General features: G+C 52.0%; 1 protein-coding gene across 12 annotated transcripts in view; it reads left to right on the forward strand.

Moving 5' to 3' along the window:
- Positions 1–27,433, forward strand: part of SCMH1 (Scm polycomb group protein homolog 1) — a 70,371-nt gene that overhangs the window by 31,728 nt on the left and 11,210 nt on the right. For 6 of the 12 annotated variants that reach the window (XM_035565128.2, XM_035565132.2, XM_050715227.1 and 3 more), the window contains 6 exons: positions 169–412; positions 18,409–18,641; positions 19,205–19,331; positions 20,390–20,590; positions 21,283–21,468; positions 27,240–27,371. In XM_035565128.2, the coding sequence (XP_035421021.1) occupies positions 169–412; positions 18,409–18,641; positions 19,205–19,331; positions 20,390–20,590; positions 21,283–21,468; positions 27,240–27,371 (1,123 nt within the window). The remainder of the gene's footprint in view (positions 1–168; positions 413–18,408; positions 18,642–19,204; positions 19,332–20,389; positions 20,591–21,282; positions 21,469–27,239; positions 27,372–27,433) is intronic. The other 6 variants (XM_050715228.1, XM_035565130.2, XM_035565133.2 and 3 more) reach the window with 2 other exon arrangements.

Below are 27,433 nucleotides of genomic sequence, written 5' to 3' on the forward strand. Positions count from 1 at the left end.
GGCACATGGCTGCATAGCTAGGCCAACTCGTGCACATCTAATCGGGGCTCAGATCTGGCCCACTAGCTCCCTTCTCCATCTGCTTGTGGAAGTGAGTGCTGATGGAGAAGGCAGCCCTGGTCTGGGGAGGCACTGGCACTCGCTGAGAATATTTTCAACTTCTTGTAGGAACCACCATCTCCATCCCAAAACTTCTTCAAGACAGGTATGAAGCTGGAGGCAGTGGACAGGAAGAACCCTCACTTCATCTGCCCGGCCACCATTGGGGAGGTGAGAGGTTCTGAGGTCCTCATAACATTTGATGGCTGGAGAGGTGCCTTCGATTACTGGTGCCGATATGATTCCCGGGACATCTTTCCCGTAGGCTGGTGCTCGCTGACTGGAGATAATCTGCAGCCTCCTGGAACAAAAGGTAAGGTCCACGTTGTTGTTTTGCTGTCTTTCTCATCCACTCAGCTCTCAAAGGGCCGCAAAACAGGCAGACGCTAGCAGCAAGGACATCTGGGTGCTGTCTCAGGCTTTCTTACCGCTGTTTCATGTGTGGTGAAGGTACAGATGATCATACCTGTTGGCAATGTAACAGGCAGCCTGGCATCAAGGTGCTAGGCAGCAGCCATCTGGAAAGACGGGCAGCATGGTGGCTGTCTGGAGGGAAGGCGATGCTGTGTCATGTTGTTCCATTCCTCTTCAGGAATTTCCTCAGTCTTTCCTATGTCCCTAGGACACACAGAGACCTTTTCCCACAGGAACTGGGCTATTTGGAGATATAATAAGGAAATAATGAGAGAATTATCTATCTTTAAGTAGCCGGACTGCGCCAGTTCGTACTTCTGACAGCGCTATCTTGCTGTGCCGTTTGCTGCAGTCTCTGCTGGAAAAAGCAGGTCTGAGGCAGTGCCTGCCGTGTTCCTAGAGCTGTGGTGGTTGGTTAGGGATGGTACTGGGGAGCTTTCTGCCTTGCTGATGCCTGAACGCTGGCTGTTGAGAGTTTCAGCCATGTGTCTAGCTTGCAAGTGTGAGAGTTATTTGGGAACATGGGAGCTGGCACTGTCCCCGTGCAGGTCCCTCTACCATTTGCTGGCTGGCAAGTCCAGCGCATGCCTGGCAGTGAAATTAAAAGCAGGAGAGGAACCTCCCTGCCCAAGCTGAAGGATTACTTAGGAAAGGCATTTCTCTGATGAGACAGTTCCTCTTGAAAATCCAGGGTTTGTGCAGTGCATCGGGCTGGTGCTGTCCTGCGGCCCTGTGGTGGCGCCAGGCCTGTTGGTGCCGCAAGGCCGGCATCTGGGCTCGTGGCCCGGGGCTCGCCTCACGTGGTGGCCTGGTGGCCTGCAGGCCATGCTGCGAGCTCCCCTCGGCTGGGGATGGTTTCTGTTAGGCTGGGAGCTGGGAGGCACTTATCGTGCTAAGGTTGCTTATCTCGGATGCCCGCGTCCAGCCGTGGTGTTCCCAGCCTCTCCCTCGCTCCTGACCTGGGGCCGGGGGCTCCTGCCCGGTGTCCCCAGGGTGCTCCTCGGGCACCACACTGTGGGCAGGGATGTGTTGGTGGCGGGTAGGAGCTTTTGTGCAGCCAGGGGCGGAGAGCTCTGCCTCACCCCTCCCTGTGCCAGGGGAGAGTGCCCAGGATCCCCCGATCCTGGAGCAGCACGGTGGTGGCCGGGTGCCCTCTAAGAAGTGCTTGTTCCCCCTCACCGGCCCGTCGCAGCTTTCCCTTCTGTATTCGCTCAGCCTGCAGGGACTCCGTGGTTCCTGCTCACGTACAGAAACAGTGAGCGGAAGGCACATCTTCACGCTCCCAGCCAGAACACTTGCTTTCAGGCAGATTTCTGCTCTCTTTGGCAGGTATTTCAGTTGCTGCAGCAGCAGCAGGGACTGGCAGAGGTTGTGTGAGCCATGCAAAAGCGCCGCAAAGTCGGGATCGGCGTTGGCTTTGTGGTATTTTACTTTCCTCTCTGTGGCAAGATTTTCCTTTATCCCCGTCCTTTCCTGTCCCAAACTTTCCAATTTCCGCTTTGCGGGATTAAACCAAAAGAAGGGACTTCTGGGAACTTTCCTGCTCTTTCCCAATCTGAATCCCTCCCTTGTTCGTTTTCCCCTCAGCCCAGCCTTGCAGGAGGGCTGAGCTCAGCTCCCCCGGGGCCTGTGAGTGCTGCTCTTGGCAGGCCTGGAGGAGGCTTCACCGCAGAGGCATCCCCGTTTCCTTTAGCTCCAGGAACCGTTGCAGTAAAGCTTCCTGCTGAACTGAGGGGGTTCCCTTCCCGGCCGGGAGAGCCACGGCCAGGACTCTTGGTATAACTGCACCTACACCGGGCTCTGCACCCGTACCAGCCCCGCCGTCTAGATGGGTGCCGGCGGGCTGAGTTGCAGCGCTTGGCAGAGCTGCGGAGCCCTGCAAAGAGTTAACTCCAGCGAAGTTCGTGGCTTCCTAGGGCTGAACAAAGAGAAATGAGCTCATGTTAAAGGGAAGCAGAACTTCAAAGAGAACAGGCATGTTTGTTTAATGCTGGCAACTTAATTCAGCTCTAATCTGTCTCTTCTGGTGATTGCCAGCAGAGGTGGAGGAGAGCGGGGTTTCTCCTAGGCACATCCCTCCTCCTCCAGGCCTCCCACTCCCACCCGCGTTTGCTCAGTGGGGCGGCTGCGAGGGCTCTAGTGCTGCTGGGGCCGGGCCGGCCGCTCCCCGGGAGCTTTCCAGAGGGCATGGGTGTGCGGAGGGAGGGAGCAAAGGGAGCCCAGGCAGCGCGGAGGAACGGCCCTCGCCTCGCCAGGCTGGTAGTTGCAGCGTCGGCAATAGCAGTGCCGTCAGGACGTGGTGGCGGCCCGCTGGGAGCGCTTGGCCGTGCCCAGGCAGCCAACTGCCTGCCCAGCTTCAGGCCGCCTCTGTACAGCACAGCCCGGGGACGGGGCTCTGCCAGGCACACTGTGGGTGACCCACAGCCATGGGGTACTGACACAGGGCAGCCAGAGCGGGGTAAGGGTGGAGGTGGGGTCTTTTTGGACGGAGGGGCAAGGCAAAGCGCAGCAGAGCTCATCCCGTACACCTTGGGCTCTCCGTGACAGCAGCTGGGGAAAGCAGGTCCCCCTGCCCGTCCCAAAGGGAGCTCCCCACCACGCCAAGCGGGCACCCCCAGTTGTCTCTTGGGCAGGAATCCCCAGGTCTGCCTCACCACCCCTCACACTTGGTGCTCGGCACCTTCAGTGGATTTTCGTGTTACACACATGCTCGTACGCCCTTACCCGCACATCCTGGGCTTTTAGGAACATAAGGTGTGGGTGGGCTCGCTGTCAGATGCAGTGCTGGTTTGACCTCTGCTCTCAGGACAGACTGTGTTAATGGCATTTTCTGCACTCACCTTGCACGGGGGATGATGGTGACTTGTAGGTTCACCTCAGAGGTTTATATGTCTTTTTTTTTTTTCTGTTTCTGGAAGAACTGTTTGCACATCCATTCATAAAGAATCAAGCACTCATTGTAGAGAAATATTAATCTGTCATGGGGCATGTGCATAAAACAGCTGAGTTAAAGTTGCATGGGGCATTTAACCCAAACTTACTGCAAAGGCTTTGGACTTTCCTGTTTCATGGTGGTGCCGGAGTTCCAGGGTGAAACAGAGGGAAAATGGTGTTTCCCCAGCTTTAAGGTTAGCAGCACATGAAAGCATGGCCAAAATCCGCTACATGCAGATCGTTTCAGTAGAACTCAAGATGCAGAAGTTTTTAGTAGAAGACCCTGAAGGTTTGTTGGGTAGAGAAGGAATAATTCACATATGAGTCACACAGAGACTCAACAAATATTGTGGCAGATAAGGGGCAGGAGATAGCATGTTTCTCAAGCCATGAGCTTGGAGGTTTGTTGCACTGTGACGCACGTGATCAGAGTACCAGGCTGTGGACTGCTGGAGTGTCAGGTGGCAATGTAAACTGGGAGGAAGCAGAGACTGAAGAAGCAAAATACGTACGCCACATAATACTTTTGGAAAAACTTTTGGCATGCACTTTCCGTTTTCTGAACTCTGTACTCCTTGGGGAGTGTGCGAGTAACAAGCTTTTGCTGCTCTTAAGCAGGGCAGAGAAACAATTCTGCTCTCAGGTCAGTGGCATCAGTAGAGCGCAGATTTGGAAAGCCGATTTGGAGAGTCCCTCTCCATTATAAACAGGACAGAAAATCGATGCTCAAGATCAAGCTAAAGAATGAGGGTTGTTGCTTAGTTACTTTAAGTCATGTCTGGGGAGAAAGAGAGCGGGAGAGACGCCTACAAACCGCAGTGCAGCTGCTAAGGATCAGGGCAAAGCAGATCGAAGAGGGAAATACCAGGCTGTGATAAAAATCACTGGAAGAAAGAAGAATGAGATAAGAGGCTGCCTAATGACTGTCGTTTTCGGGGCACCTGCCCTCAGCAGGGAGGTGGGTATAGGGGAAATCCCCCATCAGCCAAGGCATGGTCTGGCAGAGAGATGTCTGCCGCTTTTATCTGTGGGAAAATTGGCTTTTCACAACCGATCACAGACTAGAGGAAAGTTCAGTCCTTTGTAGTCAGTGAAGCACACATTGGAAGAGGTTCCACGAGGAGTTGTTCTCCTTTCTGAAGTGGTTTGTGAAAAGGAGAGCTGTAAACCCCTGAGGAAAGCAAAACCAAGCAGGGGTCTTGCCAGGTCCTCTGCCAGGCAGCTTCCAGCTCGGAGCTATTCACCTAAGCCGGTGATGCTCCTTCCTCTGCCTCGTGTCAGAGGAGGAGGCCGGGTAGCGGGCTGGGAAGGGGAGACTGAACAGACAGGATCAGGGCTTGCTTTCTGTACACGCTGATTGTGGGAGCAGGAATCTATGAGGTTTGCTGCAAGATTTGGGTCTTCGCATAAGGAAGCATGCAGAACTCTTGTATTCATTACGTGCTAGCTTTACATTTCAAGGAAATGCATGTGTTGTTGTGGTTCTCATGCTGCAGTGTTGGGTACTGTAACTGTGATTCACTTCAGACAGCGTGAGGCACACACAGGACCCCCAGGAGCCCTGGTGATAGCTCAGCACCGGGGGCTACATGCGTTAGCCCAAGCAGCACCGCTGCGGGAAGGGGCCGGGGCAGGGACAGTCTCCCCCACTTTCTTGAAAAGCATCTAACGTGCCAGGTCCTGAGAAATCCAGGTATGAGCTGTACCTGGACTGGGACCTTCCCCACGCACCCGTGCGCACACACCCCTCCTCCGCGGTAACAGCGTCCCTGAAGTCTGCTCATCCTCGTGCAGCGGCACATCCCTGCTGGAGGGCAGGGAAATGCTGTAACCCTCACAACGGGGTGCAGGGCACCGCCGCCTGCAGCATCCTGCCCACGGCCATGAGCATTGCTGTCAAATCCATAACTCAGGAGGTCTGCGCGCCTCTCCTCCCTGTGGGTTATGTCTCCTTCAGCTGCCAGACACCTCTGGAGCTGCCTGGTGGTGGCTGCGCCTGGTGCAGGTGGGTCCCTTACACCTCCTTACGCCCTCCCGGATCCCCGTAGGAGAGGCGATGCTGTGCTGGGCGCCGGAGGCAGCAGCAGTGAAAGCGTTAAGGCCAGGCGGGCAGGAGCTGGAGCAGCCTGGGCTGGAATTCGGAGGAGTGGAGCTGCTGCCTTGGCAGGAGCCCAGCTGGCAGCGGGGCCTCGGGCTCGGGGAGCGCCGCTGCGGGGCTCGGCCAGCCGGCGGGGAGCTGCAGAGCGAGCACCGGGCCCTGCCGCAGGCGCTCGCCTGCCCTGCCTGGGTCTCTGCTGCTAGCTGTCGGCACGCGGCTCCCTCTCCACGGGCTTGGCTGGCTTGCGAGTGCTTCCAAGCAAAAGTTAATAGTTTTACCTAGCCACCGCGGGAGTATTTTGAAGCGGAGCTCACGGACGCTCCTGGACTTGCCGCGTGCTGGGTCCCGCTGTGCTCGCAGCAGCGCGAGGCTGGAGGCACAACACACGAAGCTCATGACGTCCTTCTCTTGCCACCCTTGCTGCCATGCGATTTATTTATTAACTGCTTGGCGTCTTCAAAGGAAGACAATCATCAGATGCTAGATTTTCTGCCCACAGGCGAAGGTAATGTTTGCTGTCTGACTTCTCTTTATTTTTGATGTTGCTCGGTTTCTCTTCCTCCTTTGGGAAGGGAGCAGGCAGGTGGCTGGAAGCGCCTGTCGGGAGTAGCTGGCAGGGTGACGCTCAGGTCAGCTCCTCTGCTTTAGTGCTGGGAGGAGATGCCGATTCCTGTCACTTCAGGGTCTGGAGCTTGTACCTCAGGCTGGTGCGAAGCCAGGCTCAGGAAACTGGTGAGGAGAACGGCAGGGCCGGGGCCTCCGGTCGGTGGGGTGGCTGGGGCCTCACACTCCGGTGGAGCTACGTGCCGGCATCCAGAGGGGTCACGCACAGAAGCTCAGCATTTGCCCCTGTGGCCGCAAGCCTTGTGGACACACAGCCGGGTACCTGCGGATGCTGCCTTCGAGACCACCGTCAGGAGCTGCCAAGCACCACCCTTGACCTGTTCGGAGCACAAAATCACGGGTTTTATCCGTAACCCCAGCTGGGCTGGGACGTGTGTGCTGGAATCCGTGCTGGGGTGGAGGTCTGGGCGCTCCGTGGGAGGGTGAGCTGCGCCCTCCTCCCGCTGCACGAAGCTGCAGGTCAGTGGCTCAGGGGGAGCACGGAGCCACTGCGTCGGACGCCTGGTGTTACTGTGTGATGTGCTGGGACTTGCAAGAGCTCCAGGGAGAAGAGCTGACCTGAGTTTCCACTGCCCCCGTCTGTCCTTAATACCAATGTCACAGCTTGAATTTTCCTCATGCATTTTATTCTAAAATTCTTCGTAACCCACAGAGTCTGGATGCTGTTTAGGATGTTTCCTTCCCCTTTCCATCCTGCCTTTTGGCCTAAACCAGACCTCTAAAAACTCCAGGCATCGCTGAGTCACCGCAGGATGGTTCTGCGGGAGCGTCACTGCTGGAAACCTTCCTCTCCTGGGACGAATGAAGCTGGGCCTGTTGCTCCCCTCCTGCGGGGACTTTGTAACGCTACTTGTGCGGGTGGGATGCGGTGCAGGGCTGTGCACGGTGCTTGTGTAGGCTGGAGGTCTGCACGTTTTTGGGAAGGAGCCAGACAAATGTAAGGGCTTTTACATCTACTGGTCTAAATGTAGGGTCTGGCTCAGGAGCTGCTGCTGTCTCTTTGCCTCGCCATCGTCACTGACAGGTTTGGAAGCAGAGTTAAGCAGGCCTCAAGTGTGCTCTGTTCAGTAGGTTTTATGCCTTCAGGAGGGCAGCAGGGAGAGCCCCATTTCCCATCGAGCTCCCTGCAGTGCTCCAGCTTCTGCAGAGCCTGGTCTGACCTGGGACACACCGAGCTCGTGTCCTCTCACTCACCTTTGGTACTGTACGATGAAAGAGACCCCCTGTAGCCTCTGTTTGGTGCAAATGCTCTGCCCAGACCCTCCGGATTATGTCACCCAGGCCCAGAAGACTTCAGGGCGGAGGCCTGAGGAAGCGAAGCTGCATCGTCCTGAAGCTGGTCAACGGTGCTGGAACTGGAATTGAAAGGTGCTGGTTTGTACTGTGAGATCAGGGCAGTGAAGCAATCTTGGTCTGGTCCTGGTGCTTTTTTACAGGGTCCTGAAAAACTGGTGATGGCACAGAGCAGGGAATCAGAAGAGGACAGAGGCCTTTTACTGCTCAGGTATCTGTTCAAGTTCAGATTTAAGCTTGTTAAAAATTAAGTCGCACAGCCTGAATGCACAGTCATGGCCGAACATGTCAGGATGGCTCCTGGAGCCCGTCATTCTGGATTTGCTTCAACCCCAGGGCTTCCAGCCCACGTGCTCTGTGATGATTCAGGACGGGAAGAAAGCCTGGCTGGTGTGAGTGGGGACACTCGTCTCCAGGCACGCTCCTGCTCCCCCGTGGGTGGTTCGGGTGCACCCTGAGCTGCCTCGTTTTCCCCTGGCAGGGACAGGAGTCTGGCGTTCCTGGAGCAGCAGCCACAGAAGAGTTTGAGTTTGAGTTAAGCTCTGTACTGGGACATGGAAGATGCTGAGCTTGGATGCCCTTCGAGGCTTCACGTTGAGGATTTAGTGCTCCGAGTCTATTTTCTGCCTGTCACCTGCACACAGGTGCCAGCTGTTGGTGACCGTAGCTTGGTCCCCAATAGGGGTGCTGTTTCTGATGCAGACAAGTGCTGGAGGAAGCAGCATGATCTGACCAGATTTTTCTCCCAAAGGCTTACAGAGGCTGCGTGCAGTTGGTGGGACAGTTGTGAACTGAGCAGCCCACATGCATGCAGGAGAAATGGGCCTGATCCAAAGATACCTGAATCTTGGTAGGATTTTTCGCAGTGACACAGTGGGAGCAGGAGCATTACGTTATCTCATGACCTACTGAGTAGTTTCTTCTCTTTGTTTCCTCCCTGTTATTCAGAGAAGTTGGAAATGTTGTTGAGCCCAGATCAGGTTCTGATCCTGGCTTTGGTAAACAGGGCTACGTTGCCACAGCGTGCATTTTTATTGAATCCGGGAGCTTCATACTGAATATACAGCCCAACTTGTTATAACGATTAGACCTTTTGCAGCTTGTCAGTTCTCCTCTTGATCTTGGTATTTTTATGACTTCTGAACAGCTTTAATAAAGAACAAAAGGTGGAATAAACTGCACCCACTAGCAGTCTCCTTGTTCTTTGTGCTCTGAGATGTTGAAGGTGTTCTGCTAATATTTAACCAGGAAGCCAAAGCTAAAAAAAAGAGCTTCAGAGAAGATCAGAACAAGCAGAAACCCCAGGAACAGTTCTGAATAGCCTGAATACTCTAAGAGTACAGAAGCGTTTTGATTCTCAACGTGGGGTTTTGGAAACGAGATGATAATCAACTCCCAGAGGCAAAAGACACAATCAGTTAGTAGATTGACTGCGGTGGCTTCTCATGCCACCTATTTTAACTCAAGGAATGTCCTTGAGCTCGCTGGATATTAATAGCAGCATAGCCACGCTGCCGCAAGCTTCCTGCAGGCTGTAAATCTGGGGCTGGTGACCCCTGTCCTGCTCAGGCTGGCGTGGCTGTGCTTGCACGTGCTGAAGCCTTACTGGTCTGCAGGTTGGTTGCATCCTAAGACCGTGGCTCTGTGACTTCCCTGAGGACTGCTGCGTGGACCAGACATGGGTCAGTCATCCCCGATGCTTTTGGCAGCCTGCTCTGGGTACGTACCGAGAAGGCTGCTGGCCGTCCTCAGGGCATTCAGCCCGCTGGCGCTGCACTATGATGGTTCTCGCGGGGTGTGGAAATGAGGTTGTTTGGTGTGGGCGTCTGTGTCAGGACGGAAAGTGCCGGCTCCTCTCATGCACCATCCGCTGAGCAACTCCAGCGGCTCCAGCTGAGCTCTTGCTGCTGGAGTACTCGCCCTGGGTGCTGTCAGGAAAGAAACGATCTCCACTGGCTGAACTGGCTTCAGGGTAATCAAATTAAGCTTGAGTATTGAAGTTCAGATTTTGACTTGGTTTTGGTCTCGTTTTGACAATAAATAAATGGTATTGACATTTCTCCTGGAGCATCCTGGTTGACCCTGTATGTTGTCCCTTACCTGCTAGTGCATCCCTTCGATCAGGAGTCTGAGGGTCAACTCTGCTGATGTTTTCTCACGCTGGAGCTGGCTTGGTTCTCATCACCCTTTTATAGTTCAGACTTTTTCTGTTTTAATTCCATTGTTGCTGATTAGAGGAACTCACTGTTACAAGAGGTTTCTTTTTGCAGTGGGCTGGAGAAGGTAAGGCTATTGAGGGGGTTATAACAAGGAAGAGTCTGTGCTGTGTTGCAGCCAGTTTATTTGTGATAAGAGGTACCAGGAGGGGGCTTGGGGGAAAACTGCTGACTTTGGTTATGAAGAGGGTGGTTGTAGACAAACGTGGCATCTGCTTGTCCTTTGCATTTGAACCATATTACCTGTGGGGTCCTTGTTCTCTGACCTGGTGGCTGGGCTTGAAGGAGGACCCGTGCTCCAGACTGGCTGAGTTTGGTGGCCCCTGTGCTCTGGGCTGTGCCAGCCAAGCAGCAGCTTCTGACTGGCCTTGCAGAACTGGGCCCAGAATTAAGTGGCATGAGCGCCGGAGAAATAAAACCCAATGCCGGCACAAAGAGTGCAAGCCGAGGCCAACAGCTTTGTGAGCTCTTTGCAGGGCCTACACATCGTGCTGGACACTGGCTTGTACAAACGAGTATTTTTCCAAGGTTGATGAGGATACTCTATAGCGTAAGTAACTGTGCTGTCTCAGAGAGGGCTGTAATTTTGTTGAGGACTTCGTGTGCAATCCAAATCTACAAGATAAATCCCTTGAGCCAATGGGAAGTCTAGCCCTGCTGTCCAAAACTACCATTTTTCTCTGCAGCGTAAATCCCTGGGCCGGTTCTGTTCCCAGCACGGTCTTTCTGCTCCTTTGCTTTGCCTTCAGGGAGCAGGAAGAGGGGATGGTAGGGAGAAGAGGGGCTGAAGGAGTAGTGCGCTGCTCCTCCAAGCTGCAGCCGTGTAACTGGCAGCGAGAGATGTCTGTTATCGATTGTGCAGATGCTCCACAGCAAACGTGCCAAGAGCTTAGGGGCTTACGAGATGCTCTTTGGGGAGAAGCTTGCGTGGCTTCTTCAGTGGTGGCAGGTGTGATGCCTTTTTTTCCTTACCCAAATGCTAGCCTTTGCAGTTTATTTTCAAAAAATAATAATGCATGATGCGGTTTACCCATTCCTTTTATAATGCTACCCAGTTGGATGCAAAACAGTTCGTTTCTTCCCTGTACTGGGGAGAAACAGAGACCTGGGTTTTGGAACTAATCTGTGTGCTCAGCACTAAACTGAAAATGACTTTTTCTGAGGACAACAATTTGGACATCCTCACTCTTCACAGCACTGTCCCTGTCTTTGTGTCTGATCATGAGCCAGTCCCTTATCTCTGTTTATTTTGCCATCGGCAGAACGGGACCGTGCTGACCCCCGGGGCATCTTGATGAATAAGTCTATTATGTTGCACATCCATAACACTTGTGCCAGCTCTCAAAGCACTTCGCCCCCATGTTCAGGAATATCCGCACACGTATGTTTATGTTGTTTAAAAGCACCAAGAACTACTAAATGACTAGCTGCTACCAGGGGATCCAGGAAAATGGGGAAGTGGGAGAGCATCGCTGACCAATGTCCCTGCCTCAGCCCGTGTCCGGGTTCTTGGTGCACGAAGCAGCAGCTGCGAAGCCCACGTCCCTGCCTGAGGGGGACACCCCGCTCCCTCCTGGTTGCTTTGTCCGTCCCGCCCTTGCGTGTGAGCTCCGTGGTCCTCAAGCTTTGTCCTTTGCTCAGCCTCGTGAGTCTGCCTGCCAGGTAGAGCTGACATCTCAGCCAGCTTCTTCCAGCCAGCAAGAGGGGACCTTGCCTTGCAGAGCAGGCAGGCAGCGCTCCCACCGGACTGCCCTTACGGGCTCCCGGAGGGGATTTGTGCTGTACTCAGAGGTGTAAGTGTAAGTCACCACTCAGTGCTCTGGTGCTTGAAAGGCCCTGGGTAGACTGAAAATGTGTAATCACGTAGCTGCATTGCAGAGAAGGAATTGGGATGTGTATTAAAAATCGCTGTCTCTGAGAAGTTACTAGGAACCGGTTACAAACATTAAAAGATGTCTTAGGTTGTACGCTAAGAGGAGGAGCCAAAGTGCTTTGAGGGGACTCCTCAAAACGCTCCATCTGATGGGGGTTTGCCTACCCGGATCAGTGGGGGCAGGCTCGGGGTGCCCTGGCAGGGGCAAGGCAGAGCTGAGCCCTGGCTGAGGGCATCCCCAGTGCGGCTGAAACGTTGGAAAAGAGAATCCAGGGATCATCTGCAGGTTTGGTGGCTTTTTGCCCTTTTTTTTTTTTTTAACAGCATAATGAGGATTTCTATTCAGTTGGTTTCTACCATGACATCCAGCGGTCCTCATCTGCCATCTGCCACTCAAAGCCAAGTCTTTGTCCTGTCTCTTTTTAGCTGCTGCTGTGCCCAAAGCTGATGTTCTTGTGTGATGGGTCCTGCAGCCCAAGTTCTCTCTCCTGTTGTCACCAAGGTCCCCTGCCGCTCTGTTGCCCTGGCTCTCAGTGTCCTGGGCTCTCTCTGGAGCTTGCTCATGAGCTGCAGTGTCCTGTCTGCCCTGGAAAGCATGAACTGTTAGAAAACCTACTCGCCTCCCTTACCTGGTGAGAATGACTATTTGCCCCTACCTCTTCTAAGCAGTGATTTAGCCCTACAGAAACCTTCCCTCTTATTCCATGGCTCTTCATCTCTTATAAAAAGCCTTTGGTGAAGAATGTGGCTTTGTGGAAAGGGAGGCAGGCTGTGTCACATCCATCCATGTGCTTGCTCTCCCTTTCACACCTTCTCAAGTTTGTGAGTCTGGGCTTCTGGTACAGACGCTGTACTGACTGCCCAGGTTGGTCGGACTCATCTTGAGGGCTGTGTTTTCAGATAAAACCTCCATTTTCTTTTGGGAAAATGTTTTAGCCCAATAAACTTCATGCTTCATTAAAATTGCCTCCTTGGGTTTGGCAAGTGTTAGGGTGAAAGGAGCAGACTGTGGTGCACAGGGGGGCAGCCTTGGTGGTGCAGAGTTGGGTTGTGAGCTCTGGGTTTGGATTTGTGTAAGCAGACCCTGCGGGTCCAGAACAGGGTTTTTCTGCTCTTCAGCTCCAGAAGAGCCAACTGCAGTCTTGAGTTGTTCTTTTTCATATATCCATGCGTGGTTTTACTTAGAGGTAGGACACTTGGGACGTCCTGCGGTACTAATACTGGTCTGGCACTTGAGGAGTGCCTACCCCTCCAGCTGTCAGTGTTATCCAGCACGTCTGAGATGCATCACAAGGCGCAGTGAGTGCTGCTGAAGGGTTTGTAAATCCCTCAGCGCAGTGCCTTGGGAAGGTGCTGCGAGTAATTACCAGACTGGTTGGAGACACACAGGAATGCTGCCTTGAGAGCTGTAGATGTAAGACTTGTGCAAAAAGCAAATAGTTAATAGCAGCATCACTGTGACTTGTGTGACTTTTTTGTAGATGTATTTACAAAAATAAAGCAACCATAAAAATGCCACAGCTTGCACCAGTGGGATGTGTGGTGGCATCCACAGTGCACAGTGCTCATCCAAGCACGTGCAGACAATTAAAATAAGAAAACTGCAGCTCTGGCAGAACTTGTGGATTTCGAAGCCTTTAAGAAATGGGACACTGTCGTGGTGAGTGTTCGTAGCCCTTCTTGGGTACAGCAAATGTATATAAGGCATTGCTTTGGTTTTTAGTAACCGCTCTTCTTCATGTGCTTGTCCTGCCCAAAAATACATGTGAAAGTGACAAATGTCCTGATCATCAGGACTAAAAGTACAGAGACAGATTTAGGGTGAGTGGTTTTGTGTTTTTGTGAATGCTGCTGTGTCACCACTGGCAAGTCAGATCCGGGAGGGGGACATTGAATAAAGCGCTTCATGGCTCCCAGCAAGCCTCAGTAGTCAAAAACTGAAACTAGACAAATTTTGTGGTTTAAGGAGGAAAAAAAAAAAAGCATCTTTGGGAGTTAATTGATCATGAGAACATCTAGAACGTGCTGAATCATGCAGCGCTTGGATCCTCTTGCTGTACTGTTGTGTTAGGTACATCCTCTGGTCTCTCAGCCTTAGGTCAAACAGACGTTTCAAGCTGGAGTCCCTGCAGGAAATATTAGATCATGCGAATAATTGGATTCTGACTTCTAAATTCCAGGATCTGGAGGACTGTGCACGTTCGCTGTGCTCCAGGGCACCTGTGTCTCCCAGCTGCGCTCTGCCCCTTCCCCCTTCGCTCTGGCTGCCCAACTGCTGAGAGTGGGGGCGCGTCAAACCTGGAGCCGTCCTGGAGCCCAGGTTTAGCTCCTGCATGCGCTCGTGGTGGACAATAATGACAGCCTCTGCTTCGGGAAGAATCACAGAGGTTTGAAGCTTGCACATCTTGCTCTCAGACGGGCACTGAGTGCTGGTTCTTGTCAGGAAGTCTGGGTTTGGATGGCTGCATCCAGAGGATTCAGCCAGTTCTCAGCAGAGTGTTGGCAATTACACTTACCTTAAATGTGTCTCTGTAACCCATATCTTTGCTTCATGCTTCTGACCACACAGTGCTGAAGCTGGAGCACAAAAAAACAGCGGTTGGGTGCCCTACAGGGTGTTCCTCCTGGATGCTTTACAATGGATACAAATGTCATTTTCAGTCTTCTCATAAACCGCCTGCTTTGTTTCAGGACACCCCAGTGGTCACTACTGCTATACCCAGAGGGAGGGTGCGTGACCTACAGCTGCATCCGAGAGCTCAGGAGCCCTTAGCACGTAAAATGGAGATGTCAGGTTTTGTGGTCCAGCAGCTGTTAGTAAATGCAAACTGGTAATTAGCTGGTGTAATGGACAGAAAGGTAGGGAACTCTTCTCCATCCTAAACCCTTCTGTTCCATATTTTATTGCATGTGTTGGCTTTGTTATTCTTACCGCAGGGACATAAATTTGTCTTCTTCAAGCTCAGACAAGCCCGAGAAGCTGATGAGTGACAAATGCTGCTTTCTAGTATGATTAGCAAAACCTCAAAGTGTGGACAGCAACTTATGTTTTATAGAGTCTCCTGTAAATAACAGTTTGAGTAACAGTGTGGTGTGTAGCTGCAGGTAATGCTGGAGCCATGTGCTGACTGGCAAGGGATGTTTTGGCGTTAGGAAATAGTCTTGAATTCTCTGTCAGGTCTCTTTGTTTCTGCAGGAAGCTCGGGACTTCTTTTTAAACTAATCCTTTGATGATTAATAAACCGATTAGTGATGTCAGTCTTTTCTTTGCCTCCAACTTCAGCAGTTTTTGATCCTGCATCTGCAGGGTGATGATCTTCATCGCAGGCAAACTGCTCCCATACCAGCCCAAAGAGGAGCGGTTCCATCCTTCCAGGTTCTGGTGCCTGTACAGCCCAAAGCAAGGCAGTTCAGCGAGCTGAAGCAGCAGAAAAATTGCTCTCTTTAGTTCTCTGTTCCAGTAACAGGCTGAAATGATTGACCATGAGTTCAGAGAATGATGCAGGTTGGAAGGGACCATTGGAGGCCTGGGTCCTTGCCTAAAGCGAGGCCAGCTTTGGAGCTGTGTTCGGTTACTCAGACCCCATAGGAGCACCAAAGCCCTGAGGCAGAGGTTGCTTTTCTCAGTGACAGCAAACTTGATTTTTGAAGAGGGCCTCAAGTAACTTTTAGAAAATTTGGCTCTCCTGGTGGCACACCACAGGGTGGAGGTGAGCGTGAGGGACAAGGGACAGGAGGTGGGGATGGCCCCGGCAGCTGCGCACGTTTGGGCTGGCACCACCACCGGCTGAACAAGACCCAAAAACTGCAACTTCTGGCAGGTAAGGGGATGCAGGCAGTGGTTTGCAGCTGCAGGACAAGCAGCTCCTGCCTGCATATTCACCCCATCCTTGTGCCATCAGGGGCTGAAATCCTGGAGGAAAGTTTGCAGGCATGTACTGAAAAACCTTAGGCTCCCTTAGGAGACAGCTGGTCACCGCAAGGGCTCAAGCAGCGCGAGCAGCCGGAGCCCTGTGGTTTTTGGTACAGCACTGATCTCCCCGAGTGGCTGCTGTCTCCTTCTCCAAAAGCTGGTGGTGTGCAGCTCCAGTACGTCTGGCAGGGACAAGAGACATGAATTAGCACAGGCTGGTGGGTTTTTTATGAAATGAATTAGCACAGGGCGGTGGCAAGGATGGGCTGTCATGGCAGCAGCCTCAGTGCAATCTCCTCTGCTGTGGCTGAAAGAAATTGCCGTGTGCTCTGCACGTACCATGTAAGGGGCTTTTATTTCTCTGAAAATAAAGCAGTGAGTGGTAAAGCTTAACATTAAATTAATGTTACTTTTCATATCTTTGTGACTGAAGTGGACAATAGAACTTCCTAGCATTTATTCTACGGCCAAAAAATGACTTTTTATTACAAAATTCTGTAGTGAAAGCGTGCACACTGGGAGTCCGCCTGACGTCAGTCACCTTTTCCCTGGCGCTGGGGTTTCTCTGAGATGCGGTTCAAGCTGGGGTGGGTACAGTTCAGCAGCTGTTTATTGCATCCTAACTTTCCAAATTTACTATTTCTGGTTTTGTGGTGTATTTTTTGTTGTTTTTGTTTTTTTTTTTCTTTTCGTTTTTTTTTTTTTCTTCTGGTAACTCAAGTTGCTTCACAGCTTGTCTGTAGAATCCTCAATTTCTCTCAAAGCTTGGCGAAACCTCGCTGTGGCACAGCTTTGTTCGGACACTTAGCGTTGCTGCAGAGTGCAAACAAAATGCCTCCCACCTTGTTTTACACATCGCTTTGATGTTTAGAAGTTTCTTTAAAGTACTGAGTTCTTTACCCGTGTTTATCCTTGCTCTATCAACTGACAGGGTTGTAGTAAATCCCTTTACACAAACACTCCTCGGCTGAAGTCAGCTGTGCAGATGTAAGGCTGGAGGCGCAGCGATTTGACCGAGGGTACCTGGCCCTGCTGCTCCTCTCTGCTCACGCAGCTCACTGGGTGACACAGTAAGAAGCATTTGTGCTGTTGCATTCCTTTCCTTGCCAGCAAAGTAGCGCTGTCATTAATGTTATTATCTTAGACACAGCAAAACCCCGTGACTCTGTTTCTGTCACCACTCTCTGTATCCACCTGGCAGAAGAAGATGTTAGTTAGGAAATTAGGTAAATCTTAGGTAAAATCACTCAATACCTGTGAGCTTATCAGCGGAATCCAACACAGAGCCTTAGTGCACGTAGTGCACAAAGGCAAGGAGATAAAGATTAAAAAAAAAAGAAGTTGAGGGCATTGTAACTCTTGTCCCGCTCACCTGAAGACCGGAGCGGGGCTAGTTCCTGGAGGCTGGCGTCCTGGTGGCAGCATGGACCAGAGCCGTGCCTGGCAGGTGGGAGGTCTCATGGTCCTGCCCAGCAAGGCACCAAAATGCCCCGTTGTTGAGCTGAATGAACAGTTTGCTCAGGCCGTCCGGGAGCTGGCAGCCAGGCACACGTCTGCTCTCAGAGTGGAAGCTGGTGAATGAAGCGCAGTCAGACCGGAGGAGCAGAGCAGGGTCCTCCACTTCCAGGGGCTCATTCCTGTAAGGCCAAAACAAGCAGCCACTGATGGGGCCGTACGCAGCCCCTCCCCAGCAGTCGTGCCCCAGCGAAGCAGTGAACAACAGCTCCCTGCCCCGGGGCTGCCGGGGCTCCTGCTCCTGCCTTGCCGCTGCCACCCTGCCGCCCAGTGATCCTCTCCAGACCCCTGAAACCTGGGGCGCAGCTGTTAGCTGCTCCCGAGGTGTCAGCAGGAAGGGGTTTCTTTGTCCTTGCTTAGGGTGGCTGCTTGGAAAGCTCTCATTAGAAAACCTTACATTCTCCTTATGCACCCACAGTTGTCACTGCTGGTGCCGCTTGCCATCCTGGTATCGCTCCTCTATGACTCTCTGCTTTCCTTGCCAAGGTTTTCTTCTTAACTATAACGGACCCCACTTCAAAAGGTGGAGGTCGGTTGTTTTTTTTTTTTGAAGTCACAGCCCCCGTGTTGAACACACAGTGAGGTTTCCAGGTCTGAGAAATGAGACATCGTAAATGTCGCTGTGCAGTTTTCAAAATATAGGAGTGCCGTGTTGTTTTCTTGTAGCAGAAGTTCAAAGAGGCATTGGTCTGCTGAACTGGGCCAGCTCATCTCCAGCCTTTAGTGGGGCTTGGGAAAGATGAATGACCAAATTCAGGGGATTTGGGGGAAATACACCAGAAACCTGGTTTTGTCATGGAAAGCTTGAGAAGATAAGAAGGATCGGACCGTGTGCTGTCTGCAGCCAGATACTGTCTCGTCGCTCACCTCTGGCAGTGCATGAGAGGAGCTGAAGTAACTGAGATAGGAGCTATTGCTCTGGGCTGGGAGCAGTCGTCCTTGCACGCATCAAGGACAGAGTGGTGCCTTCCCCTGCAGTTCACTGGTAATTTAGGGACAGAGCAAATCTGACTTCAGCCTCAAGAGAGGGGATTTCCAGCGCAGCCCTGGCTCTGTACTGTCAGGCAGGTCTTGACTGATCCTTCCCCTAGGAATGCTTTCAGAGCATCTTACCTGATCTCTGGCAGGTCTCCACTCGCAGATGGAAGAGCTGTAGGTGCCAGTTGTTTTCAGGAAGAAGGTATGGCTGGAAGTGCGATCCTTCCAGAGTTCAGCCTGCCCAGGCTAAGCCACAGCGCCCCACAGCTCAGGTGCTGAACCCCGGATCGGCGTGTTTGGTTTTTACTCTGGCATGGAGAGCAGTGGTCTCCACTCAGGGGATTGTGACTACTCCAGGTTTTTCCATATGACACTGTTTAAAGATGGAGGCTGCTCTTGTTTTCATTCTCACCTGATTTAATTATATTTGCTTTTTCTCTTTTTATTTCAGTTGTGATTCCAAAGAGCCCTTTACCTGCCTCCGAAGTAAACTCGGAGAAACCTAGCATGCACAGTAGCACAAAGACTGTTTTGGGGCATCAACAAGGGCAAAGGCGTCGCAAAACAGGGAAGAAGCGTGGTCGAACGACCAAAGCGCTAATCCATCACCCCATGCCTACACCCTCCAAGTCAGTGGAGCCTTTGAAATTCCCCAGAAAGAGAGGCCCAAAGCCTGGCAGTAAGGTAAAAGCTGATGCTGATGCAGGCGGGTGAAAAGCAGGTGCTGCAAGTTCTGCCATGGGATGGTGCATGCGTGTATTTGTGCACGTTTGTCTCAGCCTCTGGCTGTGTGACTGCAGCAAGTAGGAGACCAGAGGGGTGTGTGGGGCTGGGAATATCCCTCCGAGTCCAGCCTCAGAGTTGTAGAGAATGTCTGTGTCCTAAAGATCATTTCCATCAAGAAACCGTGTCTTTGGAGCTGCATTAGCTGTGAAGTAGCACGGCAAATGCTGTGATCATGACAGGTTGGCCAAATGGTGGAATAAGCTCTTCTGTCCATCATGTGTAGCTAGTCTAAGTCAAGCAGAGGTGGCGGATCTCAGGCTTGTTATTTTTTCGAGGATCGTGGTTTCTAGAATGTACACATATTGATAAAGTAGGTTCTTGAAACTCCCCGTCATCGCCATCAGAAGTGTGTCATGTTCCACAGTGCCTTGTTTGTTGGATGCAGAGAAGAGAGTGTAGTGATCATGGGTGGTATAGGAGAGCAGGGATAAAAGGAGAAATATCCTCATCTTTTTCTGCAGAGGAAACCTAGGACATTGCTGAACCCAGCACCCACCTCTCCAACAACCAGTACCCCAGAACCAGACACAAGCACTGTGCCCCAGGACGCTGCTACAATCCCCAGCTCTGCCATGCAGGCTCCCACAGGTAAGGGTCTCGAACTGCATCCTCGAAAAGATTGCACAGTTAGGAGCTGCAGCAGGCAGGAGGTGGCACGCCACAGCACTCCCACTTCTTCACAAACACACAAACCAGCAAACCTTAAGATTCCACAAAGAAAGGCTGGCCTAACTCAGAGTGTGTCAGGAGGAAAAGAAGCACGTGAGTTCAGACCAGCTGTTCGTTTATCCCTATCCATACTGGAAATACGAAGCCATAGGAGGATTGCAAGTCCATCTGACGAATGCAGAGATCCCTTTCCCTGAGTTGTCACCTGCATGTTAGTGACTCCAAAGCCCTCAAAGTGCACTTCCTGTGGCCCATACAGCCCAGAGGCAGTACTGTGAGCAGCTGCACTCAGGAGTTCATAGTATGGGCTCTCCAAAACTGTGCCAGGCACAGCTGCTGAAAGTAGAGCAAGGTGCAGAACAGCTCTTGCTGAGCAGCAGTGGCCATGGGCTGTTCGGCACAAGCAGGGACAAGAGACAGCAGGGAAGGAATAGCAGCAGCCAGTGCAGAGCATGTGCTCTGCTACAACTGTGAGATACAGCCAAAGGTGAATCTGGGCAAGAAAGTCTAATGCAAAGCTAGTTTTTATATGTTCAAGCACTGGATATGGGTAGAGCCCTCTGTTTCCACAGAACACAATTTTCAGAGGAACCCAAAGAACCCAGTTTCCCCCCAAAGGGAGGAATTGGGGCTGCATTCCTTCATTTCCTTTGAACATCTCAGCCACTTTACGTTGCTGGCCCGGGAACCACACTGCAGCCTGCCTTTGGGAGCCTGAGCGCTGGGGAAAGCATAGGAGTAATAGCAGCAGCGTGGAAGGTGAGCATGATGAGGCAGGAAGGTGTTGGAGGTGATTCCCCCCTAAATGTGACTGTTGTTAGGTTGCAGACAGGCACCTGTGATGGATTCGCTCACACTTTGTGAGTGATTTTACAGTCTTAAAACCTGGGCATCTCTATCTCTCAGGCTGGATTTTAGGCATCTGTTTCTTGATTTCTTGAGTGGGTTAATGGCAAACACATTTCTCATCTTGGCAGTTTGCATTTACTTGAACAAGAACGGCAGCACTGGGCCCCACCTAGACAAGAAGAAAGTTCAGCAGCTGCCGGATCATTTTGGACCAGCTCGAGCTTCTGTTGTCCTGCAGCAAGCAGTGCAGGCCTGCATTGATTGCGCTTACCATCAGAAAACAGTCTTCTCCTTCTTAAAACAAGGCCACGGGGGAGAGGTCATCTCAGGTGAGAACTGGCCTGCAGCACTTTGCCTTCAGAGATATCATTGCAAGAATTCAGTCGCTGGAAGATGTCTCTCCTGAAGCTTGGTACAGTCACGGGCCAGGGGCAGACAGAAGATTTCTGTCTTCTCTTTCTTGCCAGACATCTGTGTCAGTGAAGCAACAGCTAGCGGCTGACGCAGAGCAGAGCAATAGCTTGTCCTCCAGGCCCAGCTGCTGGAGCAAGCAGCACGCAGCCCCGGTGCGAGCCCGCGGAGCGCTGTGCGTGGTCACCTCCGGCACTGCCTGGACCCCAGCAGGGGACGGAACGGGGGGGACTGGCAGAACTCCTAGTGGAAGGAAAAGCCGTACCGCGAAGCTTCTCTTCCCCTGCCCCCGAGTTTTAATTTTACTCTTAAGCCCCAGTTGACCCGGATGGCGGGAGTGCAGGCCCCTCCTTGAGCGCCTTTCCGCTCCCGGTACCGCGGCTTCGCAGCCGTGCAGCCTCGTCCCTGACAGCGGGTGCAGCAGGCTGGTTTTAGCCTGTCCCAGGGAGGCGAGCTCGCCAGCGCCCAGCCAGTGGAAGGCAGTGGCTTTTGTTTGCTCTAGTCTAGACCAGTGATGCTGAGATACAGAAGCTGGCTGTGCAGCCCTGGGCGTAGTCTCCTGCCTTTGCTGGGGGTTTACGTGTTGGGCTCTGTTTGTTTCTGTCTCCAGCTGTGTTTGATCGGGAACAGCACACTCTGAACCTGCCAGCAGTAAACAGTATCACCTACGTCCTCCGCTTCCTGGAGAAGCTCTGCCACAATCTCCGCAGTGACAACCTCTTTGGGAACCAGCCTTTCACTCAGAACAGCCACATGCAGCGCTCACACGAGTACGACCACGACAGGTATCTACCAGGTAGGAGTTGGGGCGGGGGCGGCGCTGTAGGGACCCCAGGTGCTCCGCGCCTTAACCCAGATTTTATCGTTAACTCAGGAGGCAGGAGCGTGTTTCCGAGCCCTCTCTGCAGGGTTCATCGCATCACAGCAGCGTCATGCACGTGCCCGCAGGGCTCTTTTTCGCTTAGCATTCAAGTTGCCTTATTTTCTGCCTGTCAGTCCGATTTCCATCTCTGCCTGTAGGTTTCCGCTCATCCGTGCTGTCTCCCTGTCTTCCCTCCTCTCCTTGTCCCCCGGTCCTTCCCGCTTCCTGTAATCTGATTAGAGTGACTTCATCCAGCTAGGAATTAGTGAAAGCCTTTGCATAAGAAATAGAAGAGTGATAACAAGTAGTAGGTAAACTGTAATTAGAAATTTAATTAAATCCTACCTGAGCAGTTTCCAGCGTGGCCACGAATCTGCTGCCAGCAGTCCAGCCCTCAGCGGAAGCTCAGCCTGCTCGGGGATGGAAACACGCTGCAGCTATCCGAGGCAAAGGTGGCTTTGTTTTTCTTGGCAAGGCTAATGCTCCACTGCGTTGAAGCAGCACACCCCTGGCAAGATAGCTCATGCCACGATGCAAATCGTCAGGCTGCAAAACTGCTTTTAAGTGAAAGCACTGGGAAACAAGAAGAGCAGTAGTTTTCCCTGCAAGTGCAATGTGGTGGCAGCAACTCCGGGGCGACAGCTGCCTCCCAGGGCTGGCTGTGGGGCTCTGGGGGAGCTAATCCTGTAGGAGCTCTGCTCGTGGAGAGGATAGATGCTATCTACACCCTCATTACATGGTTGACACGTCTCGTGCTGATCTGCTCTCCTGTTACGCATCCTCCACTCTCCAAGCCAGTGAATAACTGTTGTACCATTTGAGGTCTTTCAGAGTTAATCCTTTGGATAATTATGGCTCTTACATAAAGAGCAAGAAGAATTTCTAACGGAAAAGGATAAGGCCTTAGGAAAAACTACTTAAGGAAATATTGAAAAGTGTGAGGCTTAGGCACAACAGCCTGGTGCTTCAGTGCTTCGTGCATCTCTCTGTGCTCTGCTCCCCTGCCTCTCTGCTCTCTCCTGCCGCCCTCTCACTCCTGTGCTTCCAGGAGCCATTAGTGAGGATGGTGGAACCAGCTGGGTGGCATGGCCAGGCTGGTGTTCAAAGCACACATGTTTGGGGAGGGGAATGGCAACAGTGCTAAGAGCATGAGGGTCCCGAGTGAGTGTCCTCTGCTTCCTCCGTGGCTGAGCAGCTGCCTGCAAGTTGGGGCTGTGCAGGGCCAGCAGGGCCAGGAGCAGGGATCCTTGCTGTGGTGTAAGGAGAGCTGTAGGAGGCTGCTTGGCTGCTGTGGCAGATACTGGAGCGGCTGGACTAGTTGCTGGAACTAGAGGTTACCCCTCTACCTGACCCCCAGTTAGAAGAAATCTCCTTGTTTTTGTGTGGATCTACCTTGTCGTCATGAGATCGAGCAAAGCCAGAATGTGAGGAAGAGGCTCCCATGTCTGGGCATGGCAGCAGGCGTGGGTGGAGAGGGTCCTGTACCCCCCACGGGGCTGGTGGCCGCCGTGGGATGTCACGGGTGTCTGCGCCGAGGGCTGGGCTGCCTGGCAGGGCAGGAAGGTAGGAGGAAGCACGGGGGAAGCACAGGCAAGCACCAAACGTGGCACAGTCTTGAGATCTGCTCACCATGAGCTCTTTGTTAGAGTGTTTGCAGGGATTAAAGATTAACCACAGTCTAGAGAAGTGATAACCCCTAGTCCTGTAGTTCACAGTGATGTCTCAGGGATCTAACATCTCTCTAAAGCGCCTGAAAGATGATAAACATCTGTGCATTACAGTGATTTCTGGTGAGGGCAAAGAAACAGTACCAATAATGTTTAGAGGTTAGTGCTGGTCATGGAAGAATGAGGATGTGGTTTTATATTTGCTTAAATCAAACCAAGTGAGAAGGCTGTCGTGGACTCGCCTCCAGTTCCGTGTGTCTTGCTTTGTTCCCTGTGTGGCTCAGGCACTCACGTGCCTGAGCAGGCCAGTTCTTCCAGAAAACAGCCACTGGTGGGAACTGGTCTCGGCTCCCAGAACAAACGCCCTTAACCGTGACACGAGCACTGCCGTCGGTGCGCTGGGGGACCCATGGGTGTGCTCGGGGCAGAAGAAGTCTGCAGCAGCCGTAGGTCAGGCTGTGTTGCCATGGAGTTGCGACGTGGCACACAGGCTCTGTAGGCCCTAGCCACAGAAGGCAGCAGGAATGGATCGAGTTACACATCAGGAAACTGTGGATTTGCAAAAAAAATGGAAAGTTGACTATTCTTGATAGGAATAGAAGTGGGCTGGGAAATACTGTGTGCAGGTAGGTCTGATCTGGAGCTATCCGAAAACACGGACGGGATGAACCCTCTGAGCCACCGAGTTGGGATCCTGTTACCGTGGACACCACAGAATTGCTTTGATTAACTCTGGAGCTCCGTTTTTAATTAGTTGGGAATTAGTTTCTAGTCCAAATTTATTCTTGGGCTACTTGGTAACTGTGTCGTCTTGTCTTAACATCGTCTTTTAGCTTGACTTAGTTCCCCTCCTTCTGGAGGCCGTTAGAAAGCAGTTGTATCCTCCGGGGGAGCTTGCCTTCCATCTGTGCTGGTAAGAAAGGCTCTCTGCTCTCCTCACGTAGTGTTGCTTGGGGTCAAACTTCAGTGAGGTGACCAGAGGGCTACCCAGCACTCTGGGGAAGAGCTGGTGAGGGCCTGGTGCCACAGCACCGGCACCACCGTCTTCACAAGAAGCCACTTTTCACGGCTGCGTCCTTGTAACAGGCGATGAGCGTCCCGTCCTGGTCATGTACCCTGTTCTTCCCATCTGTCATTGTCAGCTGCAGGTTCACAGCTCGCAGGGCAATGTGTCACATACATATCTGCGTTTTGCATCTGAATTTACCTCGTCTGGTACTCTGTTCTTTATATATTTTTCTCTGATCAAATACTGTCTTGCCTGGCCCAACTCGGGAAGACGTCAACAGATTTCATCAGTGAACTTCTAAGATCTGTGCCAAAGCTACTATAAAATATTGAATGATGGTTTTCTATGACCAATGCCTTGCTGAATTCTAGGTAAATGAGATTGACCATGCTTCTGTTGTCTGATAAATGAGATATTTTCCCATGATACACAAGCTGTTGGGTTAGTCACCTCTGACGAGTGCCTACTGCAGTATGTGCTGTGTGTAAGTGCAGTGTTATACTTACCCTCCCTTCTGAACCTCTGAGAAGCCTTGCAGTACTGCTGAGGTCATACATGAGCATTCAGTTGCCTATATCATTTTCCCCCTTCTTTTTTAAACGCTAGCACTGTATTTCCAGTCCTGCTGAGCAGTCCATCACTGAGTTTTGTTAGAAGTCACTGCTGCAGACCCACTGCTGCAGACCCGTGCACCTTCTCTCTTGTTTTATTTCTGCTTCCTCCTGCACCCTCATGCCCCCCCTCCCCCCCAGCTTGAGTAAATTTGGTTATTTGATTTTTCCTTCTTAGTCGATGGTGTGTGTTTTCATTCCTGTCCCGTTTCTGTTAGCCTTTGGGCTTTGTCCCAGTGTTCAACATTGCTGCAATTGGAAGCAAAGCAGAAGGTGGCATTGGTATGGCTGGATTCAGGTGGATGTCCCGAGCACATCTCCACTGAGGCTTGTCACATAGCCATGCTCTGCAGACAGGGAGGAAGCACTGGTGCAGCCAGTGCAAGTTACAGCGTCCTGAAGGGGCCACTTTGATGCAATGGGACGAGCTGAGCAGAGTCTGACTGTGACAGAGCCCATCCTGGCAGCACAAATGCTGGCATGGTCAGATGTACTCCCTCCCCACAAACCTTCCAAGTTAGGGAGGTGAAATATTCCCCAAAGCTGACCCATAATTCGCAGACAAGGACGAGCTTTTTTCCCAGTCTTTACCTTTCTGCATGATGTCCTCTAGCTCTGTACCCACACACGTGTTACTTTTGCAGTGGAGGACGTAGTGCTGTCTTTTCCTTTGCGTTGTCAGAAGACAGGCTGAGTTCAAAGTTCACATCATCCTTGTACGTGCTGTCCTCCAAGGTGTACATCTCCTAGCTGAGCAGGTCCCTTTCATTTCCTGTAAATGATCTGCATGTTATCAGCATCCTTCTCTAAGTGGTATTTGTCTGGTTAGATGTGGGGTCCTTTCCTGCCAGCTCTTTCCCTCACTGATGATACACATTCAAGAGGTTTAAGGCATCCTTTGAACTAAGGGTATTTTCCTTTTCTCCTGATGATCCACAGCATGCAGCTGTGTGTGCACATCTATTTCCTTATTTTCTTAAAAACTGCCATTTAAACTGAGAAACCCTGACTGCAGACCTGCTTTGGTTTATCCTTCCTTTAATTTGCATCGACTTACTTTCTAATTCCCTGGGTTATTTGCAACAACCTGACCTTCTGTGTGTTTGCATTACTTTCACAATCAAAAATTTTTTAAAATACCCCACACACACAAAAAAAAGAAAAAAGATAAAACCTTTAAAAAACATCACCTTCTGTTGTGGTTCTGTGACTGTTTGGTGAAGAAATGCATCCTATTCTACATTTAGAAATATCCAGAGACATTACTGAGAGCATTTGTTTCTCATCTCTGTCTGGGCAGCGAATGTTTCTTACAGTGAACTGTCCTGAGGACAGTGCTAATCTTTCTAATAATATTTTGGTGGTTTTTGACCGTAGTCACAGGGAGTCCAGGGGCCTCAGTAAAAGCAGCTTCTTTCCTTTCCCAAAAGGATTTTGATAAAACAGGTGCTTTTATCTACCTTTGTGTTTCTCGTTAGCCAACTAAGCTGTGACTGCCTGATGCTTCCCACCCATCCTTACCTTTGTGTCTTCGTTTGGCGTAACATATCTCTGTTGGTGTCTGGTCCTACCCACCCCTCGCCGTATTTGTCACCCCTCCAGTCCCCTCCCGTCCCGCACCAGTGGCTCGAGCTGCTGCAGGCTCTTGTCCGGCTCCTGGCATTCGTCTCCCAGCATTTCACCCCTTGGCGCAGGGTCCCCACCACAGGCTGGCACGCGTCGCCTCGTGCTGGCCGTACCCCGTGCTGCGCCCACACGGGGCAAGGTCGCCGCCAACCGTACCACTGTCGTGGCTGCCGTCCCGTCCATGTGAGCAGTCCCATCCTCTGTGTCCATCCGTGCAGTGACGTTCTGTGTTCGGCATTTTCCATCTGTGAGGGACGCCTTGCGGCCCGGCCTGGTGCGTGCAGTGCCGGGTGGCTGGGTCTCAGCGCCCTGTAAGCCCACCGCTGGGGCGGAAGAGTGGCAGGGGGGCAGCTGTGGCGCTGGGGGAGCCGTTCAGGGAAAGACCAAAAATTCAAGTACGGTTTAATCAAACGGTGCCTATGGCATAGAGTGTCTGCAAACTGTCTGAGGGCTGCAAGTGTCCGAAAGGTGAAGAGACTGGGGTGGAGAAGGAATCATGTGGGAGATGAGCCAGAAGGAGGAGAAACGGAATGAAGCTGATCAAAGGTGCCATTCGGGGTGAAGCATGGCAAAAAGTGGCTACAGAGCCTTGTTAGGTTCATCCCCGCCCTTTTTCTCTGTGAAACTCCCAAAGCAAAGTATGAAATGGTAAGCGCTGACAGCTGTAGCTGGGTTGCAGTTTCAGCAGGCTGTTACCAGACTGGCGGTGCACAAGAGTCGCAAGTGACTCTGGCAGGGCTGAATTTCCCAGAAAATCTCCACTCCTAAATAGGGCTTGTTCTCTTTTCCTAGACAGAAGCAGTTCGTTAGACGGCACTCTGCAGGGACCAGGCCGGGGTACAAAGCGATATTCCCAAGATTCCCCTCCATACAGTGCTCCTCTCTCCCCCAAGTTACCAAAGAATGACCGTCACCCTTTGGAAGGTGAGCACAGCGTCTCTTCCCAAAGCTGGCTGTTTATAGCGACTTGTAACGGATGCAGCAGA

Source organism: Cygnus atratus, chromosome 23 (genome assembly GCF_013377495.2).
Source record: "Cygnus atratus isolate AKBS03 ecotype Queensland, Australia chromosome 23, CAtr_DNAZoo_HiC_assembly, whole genome shotgun sequence".
NCBI classification, from domain to species: Eukaryota; Metazoa; Chordata; class Aves; order Anseriformes; family Anatidae; genus Cygnus; species Cygnus atratus.